General features: G+C 34.8%; 1 protein-coding gene across 5 annotated transcripts in view; it reads left to right on the top strand.

Annotated features, from left to right (window-relative positions):
* Positions 1 to 16,105, top strand: part of ATG2B (autophagy related 2B) — a 49,431-nt gene extending 33,326 nt beyond the window's left edge. For 3 of the 5 annotated variants that reach the window (XM_030033362.2, XM_030033371.2, XM_041127700.1), the window contains exons 31-42: positions 620 to 846; positions 1,552 to 1,660; positions 3,562 to 3,756; positions 4,356 to 4,457; positions 5,484 to 5,562; positions 6,420 to 6,624; positions 7,594 to 7,663; positions 8,625 to 8,707; positions 9,193 to 9,314; positions 9,493 to 9,647; positions 10,687 to 10,836; positions 11,660 to 16,105. In XM_030033362.2, the coding sequence (XP_029889222.1) occupies positions 620 to 846; positions 1,552 to 1,660; positions 3,562 to 3,756; positions 4,356 to 4,457; positions 5,484 to 5,562; positions 6,420 to 6,624; positions 7,594 to 7,663; positions 8,625 to 8,707; positions 9,193 to 9,314; positions 9,493 to 9,647; positions 10,687 to 10,836; positions 11,660 to 11,890 (1,728 nt within the window). In that variant the 3' untranslated portion in view covers positions 11,891 to 16,105. Of the gene's footprint in view, positions 1 to 619; positions 847 to 1,551; positions 1,661 to 3,561; positions 3,757 to 4,355; positions 4,458 to 5,483; positions 5,563 to 6,419; positions 6,625 to 7,593; positions 7,664 to 8,624; positions 8,708 to 9,192; positions 9,315 to 9,492; positions 9,648 to 10,686; positions 10,837 to 11,659 lie in introns of those variants that run through there. The other 2 variants (XM_030033380.2, XM_041127703.1) reach the window with 2 other exon arrangements.
* Positions 16,106 to 16,622: the final 517 nt, after the last annotated feature.

Here is a 16,622-nt window from a genome sequence, read left to right on the forward strand (position 1 = left end):
AAAATACAGTATTTATCAAAACGGCAGCTTTGTACATCTTCTAATCTTTTATTCATTTCTCTTATAGTCTAAGCTTTCAATGCTTTTATGGGCCTAAGATCCTTGCCAAACCTCAGAGAAAAGCTTGTGTGTCACTTTACACCACTGTCTGTCTGCTGCATTAAAAAATTTAGGAAACTATACTCAAACTCTGAAAATAGCTTGCGTTTGTGTTTTTCATAGTATCTCTGGTTGTATTCTTCTTAATAGACAGAAGTAGTTCTAGATCCCTGATTAGAAGCGTATTTGCCCAGTTATCTTTGAACTTGTTTTTGAAAGTGCTAATATGGTAGTCTGGACTTTTCCATGGGTTTTTTGTTTGTTTTCAACTCTTCTTTTGTTTAGTTTACAGTTTGGATGAGGATTTTTTTTTTTTAACTACTTCTCAGCTTCAAGTTTATTTTTATGTGCTTTCATCTTTAAGTTACTTTATAAGAATCGTTCCTAAACCAAGCCTGTGTTGTATAAGCTTTAGAAGGCGTACAGAATAGTTTCTTTTCTTTTCATAGGAAAGAATTAGACATTTCAATAAAGAAAGCAGATTTCACCTTCTCAATGCTATATACTTTTTTTTAATTAGGAAAAAGAGGAGGAGCCAGTAATCAAAATAATGGTTGATGATGCAATTATCATAAAGGAAAATCATTTCAGCCAACCTATAAAAAAAACAGATACAAGCAAAGCTCCCCTTCATTTTCCTGTTCCTGTGGTACGCTATGTTGTAAAGGAAATCTCTCTTATTTGGCATCTTTACGGTGGAAGGGATTTTGGGACTGCACCACCAACATCTCCAGCTAAAAGTTTCATGTAAGTGTCTGATTTAATTCTGTAGATTAGAACATTTAAAAATACTTAATTTTCCTTTGATTTGAAGTTAATCTCACTATTCAATCTCAAGTCTCCCTCGCTTGCTTCTTTGCTCACTCCTAACAAGGAATCAATCACAGAATGGTTTGGGTTGGAAGGGACCTTAAAGATCATCTAGAATCTTCTTACTCAGTTTAGCTCCACATACCAGAATGTATTTTTCCTGTGTCTTAACCTGGACAAGCTGGATTTGGTTTTGGTGGTTTTTGGGGGATGGAGGGATGGGTTTGCTGTTAAGGGTTCTATTTGAAGTTAAATTTTCCTGAAGAGATAGGGGCTTAAGGACTGTAAAAGACTATCACTATGGTAGCTGGAGCCTGGTTTTCAGGATGTCATGTAAGCTAAAGAGTAATTAATATTATCACAGCCAAAATTTAGGAAATGTTTTATGAATATTAATTTGGTGGGAAGCATACACCTAGCATTCTGCTTAAGTATGCATTACTTGAACAATAAAAAGAAAGTATTTAGTTAACAGTAACAGAACTTCCAGTATTTTTTAATTTTCTAGTGTTTTTCTCTTGTAACCATTAAAATACTAATAAGTTATATCCAGTGAAACATACACACTTTTAATGTTAGATTAACAGTGAGATAGCTTTGTTTAATCTGTGAAAGTGTATTTTTCTTTTTTATTTTCCCCAGAAGTCCCCATAGTTCTCCTTCTCATACACCAACAAGGCATGGACGGAGTACAGCATGTGGGGGAAGAGGAAGAAACCCGGACTTCCTAATGGAAATACAGTTAAGCAAGGTGAATGACAGAAACAGCCATGACCGTCTGTGTGTGAATATCTTTACATGTTACATCCGTTTGATAACAGCTTTCTATTAGAATTCAGTAGGATTTCTTCCATTAATGTCTGCATCTAAGCAATCACTTTGAAGGTGATGAATTTAGAACTTAACAAAAAATGTATTTGTTCTTCTAACATAGTATCATTTATTTGCTGAATAAACATGTTTCTAAAGATGAAGGATATTTATTGTAATACTCTTAAAGTTTTTGTTAATTATAACCATGTTTTAGAACTTCCGTTCTGTTTTTCTGTCTTCCGTTCTACCCTGAATTGATATACCTCTTACGAAATTAAATGTTCTAGCAAAATAACTGGGATGTAGATCTGTTGAGACACTTGGTGTATCAGTTGATGATAACTCGGTATTAACATCCAGGTGTATCACAATATCATTCCTGCATTTCCCCTAACATATTTAGCACCCTTCAGGCATAAGTATGTTACTGTGTTTTAAAGCCTGTGTTTAGCTCTAACATAGAAACTAGATGCTTGATTCTGGCACTGTGAAGAATATCGTCCAGGAGTTAACCACATTTCATGTTAAATGGATCAATAGCAAAACCTTTTTAAAATAAGGTTTTCTCAAACATTTCCGTAAACATGAAAGGTACGACATAAAACTAAATGTCTTTTATATTCTACATATGTTTCTAGAGCTGAAAATTCATCCATTAGCACTTCAAACTTGCCAGAAATTTTTGATACTTATTTTAGCCTTTTCTAGAAAAACCATGACATTGCAATAAAAAAGAGGAAAAAAGGAAGCGTTTCATATTCCACATGGAAAACTTCATATGTAGAAGTATAGCAATCTGTTAATTTGCAGGTGTTTAATGAGTTGGTGTTAGTACTGAGTCATAAAGTAGTGGGTTCCCCCCCCCCACTTGTATACCCCTAACTTGGTATAAGGCTTAATAATAATAACAACAACAACAACAACAACAACAAAAATCATAATATTTAAACAAGAAATTAAGGAGAAAAGAAGAGTGTCAAAAACGTAAAGGTTCTGAGCAGTGTTTGATAAACATCTGTTTTTCTCTTCAACACTTAAAATGTTCGTTATCTCGTGTATCCTGAGTACAGGGCACTTAAATGCAGTGTTTCTTAACATCTCAGTATCTGGCCAGTAGAGGCCACTGTTCTGCTTGCTATGTGTGCTCTGCTTTATAACATGGCAGGCAAGGATGCTATGGGGGTTACTGAGACAGGGAATGATTTGTAGGTAACCACAGGTCTTTGACTGAAAATGACAACTGCATCAAGAGATGAGGAAAAGGAGAGAATTCAGAATTCTTTACAATTTAAGAAAGGTAATGGATTAGAATTTATATGGACTAAAGTGAGTAAGGAAAAAGGAAACTGAGACTGGAAGAAACTACTTGAGAAGTGTGTTGGTAGGGAAGAAACCTTACTTTCCTAAGTGTAGAAGGTGCAGGATTCAAGAATTGCAAGATTGCCTGGTACAGGCTTCAACAAGATGTAAGAAAGATGTCAGGCTTGAGAGGAAAAAGCAGAGTCGATTCTAAAACGAGAAGCAAAATTTGTTCTTTGTCTTACACTGACTCTTTGTTTTGGCTCGAATTTGCATCCTAAAAGATGAACATATACAGAACTAGGAGTAGGAAGATTTCTACTGCTAGATGCACAAAAAACTGAATAGTTTTCAGAAATCCTAATATTATTCCTGCAAATTTAAAATAGTAGACAGCTTTTAAAGTTCTCATGTGTGTTGTGGGGTTTTTTTGTTTCTGTTGTTTTTTGGTTTGTTTTTTTTTTTTTAAAGCAGTATTCTATTGTTTAAGGTTGTTTTTAACTGAAGCCGATTATGCTAGTTTTCTTTCCTTGTTAAAAGGTGAAATTCCAGCATGAGGTATACCCTCCAGGTGGAGCAGAAGGTGAATCCAGTCTGTTGGAGCAGCCAGTGTCACGGCAGGTTTTTATTGTTCAAGACCTGGAGATTAGAGATCGCTTAGCTACATCACAGATGAATAAATTTCTCTATCTCTACTGCAGTAAGGAAATGCCCAGAAAAGCACATTCAAACATGGTACAGTTATGGAATATGTTAATTCATTATAATTATAGTGGTTGGACTATCATTGTGGGGATTGTATACATTTCTTAATCTTGCAGAAGAAGGAACGTGAGGTCATGGAACATTGAAGTAATATAACTTGTTGATAGTAATTTGCTTGACTCCTTGTGGATATTAAAACTAATTAAAAGTCAGTTTGAATATTAATATGTCAGGTATTAATGTTTTTAAGATTCTGTCAGTTCAAAAAAAAAAAAGTAGGTATGCAGGACTACTTTGTTACCTTCCACACTTTGGTTTTGAACAAACATCTGCTTGTTATGAGTATGATTAGACTTTTCAGTACACATGCAGAGTTGTAGTTTTACAATATACTGTAGTCTTACTGGTTCTATAAAGGATTTATGAATTTGGTTTGGGGGGGGGTTCTTATTTTAATTTTCTTTTTTATAACATCCATGATAAGTTATTTACTCAATACTAGCTTTATAATTGGTAAGTGGAATCAGTTTAGTACAGGTGTTTTGCAGTAAATGTTTTTCCTAGCTAGTGTACTAAGATGTAATAATTGTGAATGTTACTGCTTTTATTGATGTTGTTGCTTTTTTCAGTTAACAGTTAAAGCATTACATGTCCGTCCAGAGTCTGGCAGATCCCCACAGGAATGTTGTTTACGTGTTTCACTAATGCCACTTCGCCTCAATATTGACCAGGTTGGTTGTGCCAATGCAAAAAAAAGAAAAAAAAAAAAAAAGGCAGTTATTACTCTTTGTTGAGGCATTTCTTTCTTAGTTTGTCATCTACAGAGATACGCATTTTTTTCAAGAGCACAATTATGAGTTCCATACCTATCTTCTGTTTCATTCAACACGTTAGAGACCAGATTTTCATTTTACTGTTAGAAAAATTGAACTCTGAATAGTTTGTAATAACTCCATATAGAAAAATGTCATGGGAATACTGCCATCTAGTGAGGAAATATGTTCCCTCTTGTTTACTTTTCCAAGTCTTTTGTCTTTTGTACCATAAACAAAACTCACCTTTACAACTTCTGCAAAATTAACCACAGCTTTCTTGGAAGCACAGAACTGCATGCAGTCATGTTACAAATTCTTGTTATTACTACTTAAGCTGTCCGCTTACCAGTTGGAAACCAAAAAGGAAAAGGAAGTCCCGATGTTATTAATGATAGGATGAACAAGGCACCAGTGGGATGCATCTGTCAAAAAAAGACAATGGGATGTAATAACTTCAAGACATTAACAGCAGAGATATTAATGACTTTTAATGAAGCAGTGGTGAGATCTAATCTGGAATAGTTTGTCTGACATTGGCAGTATTAGAGATGAATATAAACTATACTTGAATACCATTTTACTGGAAATGAGAGAAAAGCTTATAGCCATTAAAACACTTGGGTTCTACAACAGTCTCCAAAATGAGAGTAGAGATGATGAATACAACCCTAGAGTTTTGAGACAGAGCTAGATAGATTATGAAATCATATTATATGTAGCAGGGGGCAGTGACCAAGAGGGTCTTTCTGGTTTCTGTCCTAGATTTCTGTGTGTCTTCTGCAGGTGTTAAAGGATGAAAAAGAAGAAATGTGTTTTGATTCATACCTGTATAGAAATATAGAAATAAAGAGCTGGAACAGTAGATAATATTTTGTAGAGAATTTGGGGGGGGTTTGTTTTTTTTTTTTTTTTAACCTGATTGTTTTTTATTTTTGACATTAGGATGCCTTGTTTTTCCTGAAGGATTTTTTCACTAGCCTCTCTACAGAAGTAGAACTCCTAGTTACTCCAGATCCTGAAGGTATACTTTTCAAAAATCTAATATGCAAGTGCTGCTTCTTTCTCCTTTAATGTATGTACATGTCTATAAATTCACATGTGAATCTCATGCGTGTAAAAAACTTACGTTAGTGACCAAACCCCAGCATTAGTAGCTAATTTGTTAGAACACAGAAACTTTGGGTATTTTAGTTTTGTATATTATAAATACCAACAAAGGTATTCAGCACCTGGGATCTCCATTGTATAAAAGGCTTCACCAAAATTGGAGCATATTTAATAAGAACTTCTGAAAAAACTGAGGACTGTGTATATAATATTAGGACTTATTACTAGATAAAACAAATACATTATTTATTACTTCTTGCATAAAAGAGTATGTCTGTCTAATAGCTTGAAGTTGTGTAACCCCTAGAGAAAGGAACAGAGTTCAGCATCATAAATAAGCAGTACAATGTATGTATACAGTTAAAGCAGTACTTCTAATCAACTACACTATCTGATGCAAAAACCAGTGTATATTGAAAAGCATATTTCCCTATTAACTATATTTGTGAGTTTGTTAGCAGCTATACTTTACCTATTTCTGTTGAGAAGTCATACTGAAATGCATAGCTAATGAAGTACTCTGCAATACCGCCATTAAAACTAGATGGAGTATTTATGCTGATGCATAAACCTCAACTTAAGCTTCTTGTAATAATTTCTATTGATAACTAAGATATTATCTTACTAAGAGAATTTAAATATTGTCCTACTGGTAATTCTATTAATAAGCATTAGAGCTTCCTAAGGACACAGCAATTGTATAACCACAATCTTTTTGTAATCACTGTGAAAAATATGAGTCAGTTTACTGTGTATAACTTCTTATCTTAGTTAAAAAGTCTCCTGGTGCTGAAGTTACATGTAGCTTGCCCAGGCATGTCAGCAGCCTTAAGGACCCAAGTCCAGTCATTTCTTTCTCATCACACAAGCAAGCAAATGAAAATGGTAGCACTGATTCTATGGATGTGGTTAATGGAGATGATCATCATTTCTCACAAGAAGTGACATCATACAGTGATCAGCCAGTATTTTTCAGGTAAACTTTTGTTACAAAATTTCCAGTGACACACAGCTGTTCTGCTGAATGTTTTAAGAAAGTGTGATGATAAACTGTTCAGACCTTATGCCAAAGTGCATTTTGTTGTTTGTTTATTGACTGATTGTGGAAATATATTTCTTTCTATCACTGGAAGGTAACTAATGATTTTTTTAATTAACTTTTGCACACTACTGTGCACAAGAAAATAAAATTAATTGAAGCTCTGCCATGTACAGAACCAGTAATGAGATATTTTACAAATAAATAAAAAGAGCAGTCTTTGTACTCTTATGTTTAACAATGTAAATTAGATCTAATGTAACCAGAGATGAGAGTATATAAAGGGAAAGGATATCATGGGAGAGGTACAAGATTAAAATATCACAAGAGAAACTCTAATGTAGTCCTGACTGGCAAGTGATTTTAAAAATTGCAGTTTGTTATGCCGAAGTTTTTTCTTCTCTATTCAGATCATAAGTGCCTCTAATAACAGATGTGTGCTTTGGCAAGCAGTCCAGAGCCAAATTATGAGAGAATGACTGTGGTCCTATTTCATCACGTACATCACCAACAGAATTTTTTAATAAGTTCCAGCTGCAGGGCTAATTTTTGCCCACAGAACCATCATTAGCCATACTTTTTTTTTTTTTGTAACTGAAATTCATGCTGTGAAAATTGAGGGAAGATGTTTACCTGCAAGATTAGTAGCACTTCTGCAGGACTGTTAAATTTATTATAAATGCTGATCTTGACTAGATGTTAATAAACCAAGAAAAGCTGAATTTGCCTTGCTACTTTGTACACCTACTCTGAAGTACTAACACAGTAACTAGAGGTTTTATGATTTACGGAAAAGGGTATGGCATCCTATTCCAGTAGGATGGGAAACCATGGGTTTCTTTTTGGAAGGATAATTTTATTTCCTTTTCATGTTTCTCACTGTAAAATTTCCTTTGTATATCCCAGAGAATTTCGTTTTACATCAGAAGTTCCAATACGGCTTGATTACCATGGCAAACATGTATCAATGGATCAGGTTTGTGTATAATGCTGATGCTGTAGAATAAAATATTGATGTTACTTGTTTTGGTTTTTTCCCCCCATGAGTTGGGGTATATTTTTGTGCTCCTTACTCATTATTGATGTGATCTTGAGAAATGTAGAACACTTTTTTTTTTTCTTTTTTTTTTTTTCCTTAGTTTCAGTAAAGTTTAACTTTGTTTCACTCTTAATTTGAAAACTAGGGGGTGGATCCTCCAGGTATGATTAACTTGGAATGAGACTTGAAAGTCACATTTATCAAGTCAGTGACTGGCTGGAAATCTTTCTACACAGCTGGGGTGCCCCGCAAAGGATGATACCACTGTCTGATGGCAGAATTGTGCATTTTATTTTCTTCCTTATTAATACCAGAATAAAGTATTGTCTTTTTTTTCTCCTCGTTTCCTTCCGTTGCAGTCTGGTAATGTATGGACTTCAGTGGCAATGGCAGAATCTAATACAGAGTAAAAAAAGTTCATATTTTTTTTTTTAAATATGTATTGGTTATCATACTGAGTTTACAGAGCAGACCTCAAAAAAATCCTGTTTGCACAACCAGATTTGCACCTTGTCATGGCAAATCAGTATCAAAATATGGACAAGTAAAAGCATCAACTTCTTCAATTTGCACTGCTGCCAAAGAAATCAAAACATGAAATAGCAGCTTTAGAATGCCTGGAACTATGTTACATAATTTGTTATATCTTGATATTTCTGAAGAAGCCCTCTTGTATCCAGATGTTTTTCTTAGAGTAGCTGATTAAGCCAGATTCCATTTTTTGCAAGTTTTCACATAACATAATTCATATCACTGTAATAAGTAGCATTTGGGAGACTGGGGGAGAATCAGTTTAGACAGAAATATGTGCAATAAGAGTTGAGATGTTGAAATTATTTCTCACCTAGAGATTGTACAGGATGAGTAAACTTGTGATAACAAACTATTTCACTTACAGGGGACACTAGCTGGGATTCTTATTGGGCTTGCTCAGTTGAACTGCTCAGAATTAAAGCTGAAGAGGCTTTGTTACAGACATGGGTAAGTTTCCAGACATGGAATTGTAGATCAACATTGGTATTGCGAATTGAACAAGTCCTATGGTGAAGAAGTGAACGTAGCAAGCAAAAAGCAAATTCTCTGATAAGATGCACTTCTAAAATCCAAGATGCTTTTTGACTTTACAAATATTTGTTCATTCTAGTTTTTGTTATATATATAGCGTTCAAGAAGAACATCTATTTTCAGGACAGTATTTAAAATATGTGCTAGTCTTGGTGCTAAACTCACCTAATTTTAGTTGTATGTTTACTTCCTTTTGAACTGGATGTGATTATGCATTCTTGAACTTCTGTTTTATGAAGCACATACACATGAAACGCTTGGGTTAGCCAACAGCAGCAAAAGATGACACCTGAAAACAGCTTTCCTTTTGTTTAAATGAGTCTTTGTTTACTTCAATGAATAATGCATTTGTCTTATTAGGAATTGTATGTTTAAAAAAATAATAATTTTATGCACTTTAGTTTATTAGGTGTGGATAAGTTGTTCTCCTATGCCATCAGTGAGTGGCTTAATGATATAAAGAAAAACCAGCTACCAGGAATTTTGGGAGGAGTAGGGCCTATGCATTCGCTAGTGCAGTTAGGTAAGTTAATTCTTATTTCTATTCAGACATGTATGGCAGTTGTTTTAAAAAAACAACCAAACAAAACCCAACAAAAAAACCCCCACAAACAATGTTGACATTTGTTTTCACTTCCTCTCAAGGTATTCTGCATATCTAAGAGAACTTTTTAACTATGGTGTTCTGTCTTCATTTTCAGTCCAAGGTCTGAAAGACTTGGTGTGGTTACCAATAGAGCAGTACCGAAAGGATGGCCGTATTGTAAGAGGCTTTCAAAGAGGAGCGGCTTCTTTTGGTACTTCCACTGCAATGGCAGCACTGGAGCTAACAAACAGAATGGTTCAGACTATACAGGTATAGTGTATTACTTCTGGAGTTAGACGTAAAATGAGAAGTGTTGCTAGTAAGTGCCCTATATTAAGCTAATATTTTAATGCTATATATTTAAGGTTGGGAGCATGTCTTATAAAAAATAAAAAGCAGTTGTATAAATAGGAAAGCAGAGACTGGGCAAAGCTTGCAGCAGTCTGTGAGGTGAGAACTATGGCATCAAACACAATGGTTACAAAATTGCATTAAAATATTGCTGAACACCCAAGCTGTTACATGTTTCTTAATGTCTTTAATATATTATAATATACAGTTTAATACTAAAATACTCAGCTGCACAAAAAAATCACTGATACTGAGAAAGATCAGTTCTTCGCACATGTGTATTTTCCAGTAATAGATTCTTTTTTTAAAATGTCAGCTTATCTGTGCTTATTAAAAAAACCCACAAAACCAAACAGAACCAACCAAACACAAAAAAAATGCCTCAAAACCAATACTAATTGTGTTGATGTATGCGAAGTCTATAAAGCTTTCTGGATTTAACCCTAAAGCAAGCTTGGATTAAAGAGTTAATAAATTTATGTTCCTTAATGTAAAATACATAATGAAAATACACTTTTCCACCTAATTTTGCAAAAATTGTATACATGCCTAAGCTTGAACATATATAGTAAAAAACCAGTGGTATTATTCACATGACTGGAGTTATGTGTGTGCTTGTGTGTTTATAAGAAAAACATACTGTTGATTAAACATTTCAGTTTCTATCTTGAGCATTTTGTACAGATTAGAGGATGCCTTTGAAGGAATGGCAATTAGGGGGAAAAAAACCCTGCCAAAACCTGCAACATTCATTCTTTCATTGTGGAACTTAATGTATAGTTACAGCTGCACCCGTTCCAGAAATTCTTGTACAAAACCTTAATCTGATGCAAATAAATATTATTCGTGGAATTAGAATTCTTTTATTTCAATTATGTCACCCTTAGTTAGTAGTTTAAATTTGTGGTCGGATGCTATAAGACTTCTTATATATTTTGCATTTACTCCTGATCTTCAGGCAGCTGCAGAAACTGCTTATGACATGGTATCACCAGGGCCTACTTTTATTGAAGCAAAAAAGATCAAGCGATTCCCTCGCCATCGTTTAGCTCATCAGCCAGTAGACCTACGGGAAGGTGTAGCCAAAGCATACAGTGTAGTAAAAGAGGTGAGTGCAAAAGTAATTGTCCTTAACCAAACTTAAGAATTATTTCCTAAGACAGCAAATGAAATATCAGATGTTAGTTCAAGCTGACCAAATAAAGAAGGGGATTTAAGTTTTGAACAAGACTGTCTTCATCAGTAATCTTAAACCAACAGAAACCTAGCATGGAAAAATCAGAGAAGCAGAAATAAACTAAGATGTTATGCAGATAAGTGTGAGTAGGACTTCAGCATTCTACAGTTGTGAGGGTTTACATTTATTCTGAGAGATGTAAATCTGATTTCCCACCCTGTGTCATCCATCACTTCTGTGCTGCACACACCCCCCACTCCCCCTACCCCCCAGTTACTGTTAATTCTGAGGTTGTTAGGGTTTAAGCATAATGCTGGACTTAAAACAAGTGAAAGCTCTCTTTACCATGACAGTGTATTAAAAATTAGAATGCTGGCCTGTTTTTATTGTACTTTTTGTATTGTACTTTCAGTTAGTTGCACCTGATACCACATCTAGGAAGTTAGGTCTCAGCTGGGGACTTATCAGTGAATTCTGTCATTTTTTAATAGCTCGCCATACCGCACAGCTTCTTCCTTTATGCACAATAAGTGCCACCAGAAGTTACATGTAGTATTTTCATTTGTAAGTTCAGAGTACTGTTATTATAAGCCTCATTAGAAGAACTAAATCATGTTTGTATCAGTATAGTTGTACTACAGTTGTAATACAAATCACAAAAATGACAAATGCTGAGTGGTTTAAGTTTCCCTTAAAGTTAGGAGAGGTTGCTTTTTCTTTTTCAATATAACTAATTACTGTTAATTTCTTGAAGGGGATTACGGACACAGCCCAAACCATCTATGAGACTGCTGCTCGTGAGCATGAAAACAGAGGAGTAACTGGAGCAGTAGGAGGAGTCCTCCGCCAAATTCCACCAACTGTAGTGAAACCTTTCATTGTTGCAACAGAGGCAACCTCAAATGTTCTAGGTGGAATGAGAAACCAGATCAGGCCGGATGTGCGTCAAGAAGAGTCTCAGAAGTGGCGCCTTGGGGAGGATTGAGATTATAAATCTGGCTCAGCAGGCAGGTAGCAAGGCTGGAAATGCAGAAGATTGTCCCGTTGGCAGCTTTAGATGGAGCTCACTTTATTTTGTCACGCTCATCTCAGGAACAAATGAGGTTTTCAACTATTACTAGCAAAACATCCAACCAAAAATATTTATGAAGCGAAAAGCAAATTGGTACTTGCTAATACTGTGTGTTACCAATGCATTTGGTAGATAGTGCCAAACATAGCGAAGCATGCGCTGCCAACTCAGAGACATGCTTGCTCTATTCTGTTTACCATATTTTTCTTGGTAGATTTAACATCTGAAGCAGTAGCCTGTATGGTGAAACTAAGTATACTTTAAAGATGTTTTCTGAGCATAGTCAAAGAACTGTCTTCAATAAAGGGCTCTGCAGATGCTCTTCACTGACTAAAGGATAAAAGCTTTCATTTTGGACATGAGACATGAAGGCTATGTAATATGGAAGCAGATAAGATAATATCATTTAGTGGTCATAAGCATCGCTTTTAGCGTGGCACTTACAGCAAGGGCAAGCTTGATAACCATTCAGAATTTAGATTCAGTGTTGATACACCTATGAACAGGATTTGTTCCTAAATATTAAATACCTACTTTTGTGGGTCTTTGAAGAACCTGAATGTTGCAGAAATGTTCTGTTGTGTTGCACTTTAAAGGATATGGCCTGTATATTGTGCTTTTTTTATAGTGTGAATAAAATGTAATGTGCATTATCCTTTATGTGGTTTAGAAGCTTACACAAATTATTGAAAGAGCATCATTTGATGATGATCCTACAGAAAAGTGTCTTAAATTTGTTTAAACTACTCATTATATGTAAAAACACTTTTGTCTTCTGTTACACTAATTATAATGCTAAAAATGACTTCTTCAGGAAAACAACAGTTAAATATTATGGTGGCCAACAGTTCTTTGTAAGAATGAGAAATCCTAAGTAAAGTAAAAACAAATTATTTCATAATTTCATAGTTAAAATTCTATACAGACTTTATTTTAATAATCTGCTTTTATTTGAAGTTCATATTGTTGCAAAGTTGCTGCTCTCACAAGATATTTTTAATTTAAATTGTGCATTGTCAGTTATTTGACAATGAGTATTTGGGGTCATTTAACTTGAACTGGGGATACGTGAGAGGATTTAAAAAAAAAAAAAAAAGACAAAACAACTTCAGAAATCAAAGGTGATACTGACATTAATTACAGTTTAATAGGTGACAGGGGTCTCCACAGAGCTTTATTAAGCAACAGACATTGTGCCATTTCTAGGCAGTTAAAAGGCTCAGCACTAGCTGTGCAGGAATAAAGTTTTTTCTTTGTATTAGGAAAAACTGGAGGATAAAAAGTAAAGACTATTCTGAATAGAAAAATACTCGTTTTGAATTTCAACAACTCAACATTTTGGATGACTAGCCAGAATGTAAGTTTGTCATAGTCTTGTGCTTGTCATAAGTGGAAATCCTGCAAATATGCTGGGGACATCAGATGCTATTATCAGACTTCAGTCTCTAAGGGTGATGAGGAAGTAGTTTCCCTCTCTTTTATTTAATACCTGCCAATAGCAAAAACTTTGCTGATGGGCCTTATAGGACAAATAGGAGTGTATGAAGGAAAATAATTACTGCTTGTTCATCCTGATACTATACTAGCTATTCCTGAATACCAAAGACTCTGGAGGGTAAATTATTTGAAAATGTCCCCTCTGCTGGGAAGACTTCTGCAGTCTGCTTTATTATTTTTCATAAAACTCCAGTTACAAACAAGTTCTTGCATTGGGTGATGGGTGATACTACAAAGTTTTCATTCACTAGAATCATCTTAAGTTGTGGTACGCTTTGAAGACCTGGTTATTTCAGTTAAACGACTTGCTGTAAGCAGAAGGAGATCCTTTTGAGAGGGCAAATACCTGCAGATTTAATGACATGAAATATTTTCATACTTCTGTCCCATAATTAGAGAGCTCTGCTAAGCTTGAGCATTTTGCACAGGAGTGAGTTCCATGTTTGCAATTGGGCACCTCCTGAATGCCTTCTCAAGAAGTGGCGATGAGTCAATGCAAGTAAGTAGCAATGCATCATTCTCATGTGCAATTGCCATACTATGTAATTTCAGCTGGTCCAGTTTGTCCAGTTAATTGGAGTATACTGTAATAGTATAAATCTACATATTTTCTTCCTATTTGACATTGCTGAAAAGGAGCAGTGGTGTTTCAGTGTTCATTTCATTTTCAATTCTGTCACGATCTGATTGTACTGCAATGCAATTAGAATATATTTTTGTATGAGGGCATGCTGTCAAGGTAAAACACTTTTATAGAGTGTCTCATTGTCAGCAATACAGATTGTACAAATTTATTAAACTTCACTTTTCACTGTGTAAACCCTTGCATTTACTGCTTGCACTTTATTGAGCCTTTTCAGTGAAATTGATTTTAAGTTGTTTTTTTTTTTTCAACTATTTTTTTTACAAGCAGTTTCTTAATATTTGGATGTATGTTCTGCACTGTTTTTCAGTTGTAACATGATCCTGCAGTGTTTGAAATGTTTAAAAAAAAACCCCTAAACACAAAACTTGCCAAACTAGTCTTTACATTAGGACCTTGTCTTCAAAATGTGTCTTGTATGGAGTGGCTTGGATTTTAAAGCAAAAAGTATATATCATGTATGAGAAGGGATTCATCAAATGCTCTGCTCAATACTGTAAGAGTTTTCAAGCACTTAAAAAAATACACAAAATGAGATTTGACTCTGGGCATATTTCCTGGAAATGGAAGCCTATGGATACATTACTGTATTCTCTTCTAGCACAAAGAGATCTGCAAAAATACTATTGTACTTGAATTTTCCACTGAAATCAGTTGCTATAGATACTAGTGCTTTCCATATTTGTAGTGAGTGTAAACTGGCACAGTCCATGTTTACTGTTCAAATTCTCTAATGTTGAACCAACTAACACTACTACCGCTACTACTATTACTTAGTCCAATACTGTCCTGATAGTCAGAACTGTCATCCTGGGTTTTCTTAAGCGTCCTGGCACTTCGGATAATACATTGATGAGTGCCTGGGAAGTACCTGAAAAAAGACAGCCATCTTTTGAAAAAAATAAAACAAAACCCATGCTTAAGAATCTTAGCAGTGACTGAGAGCGACAAATCACATCCATGCAAAGGCAGCTTCCATTTTCTTTCCAATATCTGTTGACAGTTCTAAATTCCACAGCTTGATAGCAATACAGTGTACCCTATGCATACTTGCCTAATGATAAGCATTAGGTCAGTCACCAGTGAGTTCATACATGCTTAAGGGATGTGTCTGTTTTTATTTTCTCATTAAGTGGTTGATTGTGAACATCCATTGCTTGCTTTCATTTACAGTTGCTTAATTGAGTTGCCAAGAAAGGTTTCTTCATAAACCAAAAAAGCTGTTAAATGGTTACGAACAAAACACTCTTGCTGAACATGATCCATATACCTGCAAATGTGATACTGATTTTACTTTAAATATTGAAATGTATGCATTTTGTAAAACAGTGAAATCCAAGAATTTGTGTAGAGTAGTTAAATACTTCTAAATCTTTTAAATATCCTAAATCTCACAGCAGTATAAGCATTGTCAGAAAAGGTGTGGGTATTTATGTCAGTTTGGATCCCTAGCGTGCATAGTTCTCTCAGTCTCCAGGCCTCATGATTTAAGCTTCTGACAACTGTTTTAAGTTGCTCTATGTGCTGAATCTTGTTTACAATTAAAAAATTAGATACTGAAAATGAAATGCATAAATACAAATCCTGCATTTGTACTGGATTTCTTAATAGTAAGGTAGCTCGGACAGAAACACGGCAATTTGTGTATATGTGTATATTTTTTACATTTTTGCATTTATAGTAGTTTTGTGGTATTGTTTGTATATAGTTTGCTAGTGTAAAGAATATAATCTCATGAAATAGAAACCACTGTTGAAGGGAATTGACTATTTCAACTTGAGTTATTTTGCTTAAGGTTCTTGTCCTCTACCAGTATGTCTTTGAGAATTATTTTTGACCATAATTTATATGGCACCAAAAGTGTATATTTTAGCTTATTAAAATGCTGAAAGGCCTGAGTGCAAATAGGTTGTCCTGTTAAATATGTTTAATGGAAAAAACACAAATTTGTAACAATACATAAATAAATATCTTAATTTGTTCCTTGAGTTGGTTTTCTCTACCTATGAATATAACTAATATAGCAGTCTCTCAAAGTAACAGAGTTAACTGTTAGAGCATTTTACCTACCTGGCTATACAGCTGTACCTCAAAAAAAGTTTCATACTGAAAAAAAAGCTTTAAAATTGCACAGAGGTCAAAAGCTAGGAAATAAATTAACCTGGCTGATACAACTTTAACCCACCTCTGTTGTGCATCAGCAAAGCGCTAACTGTATGATCACATACTGCATCTCCCATAGGTCTGTTGCCACATTTAGTTACTGAGGATGTATTTCTTACCTCCACATTCAGTGGAGATTTTAAAGCTTTATTAGCTTCCAAACCCTGTGAAGAATGCAAAATGATTAATGCCTTTAAGGATGCTTGTATGATGCCCACTTCACAGGCATTTAGTTACAAGCATCTGAAAAGAGATCTTAGAAGGCTAAGTACTGGGCAGTATTAAATACTGGTGGCAGTGCCAGATCCCTGAACAATGAGACACACATGACAGGTGTAATTA

The sequence above is a fragment of the Aquila chrysaetos genome, chromosome 2 (genome assembly GCF_900496995.4).
Source record: "Aquila chrysaetos chrysaetos chromosome 2, bAquChr1.4, whole genome shotgun sequence".
NCBI lineage: Eukaryota > Metazoa > Chordata > Aves > Accipitriformes > Accipitridae > Aquila > Aquila chrysaetos.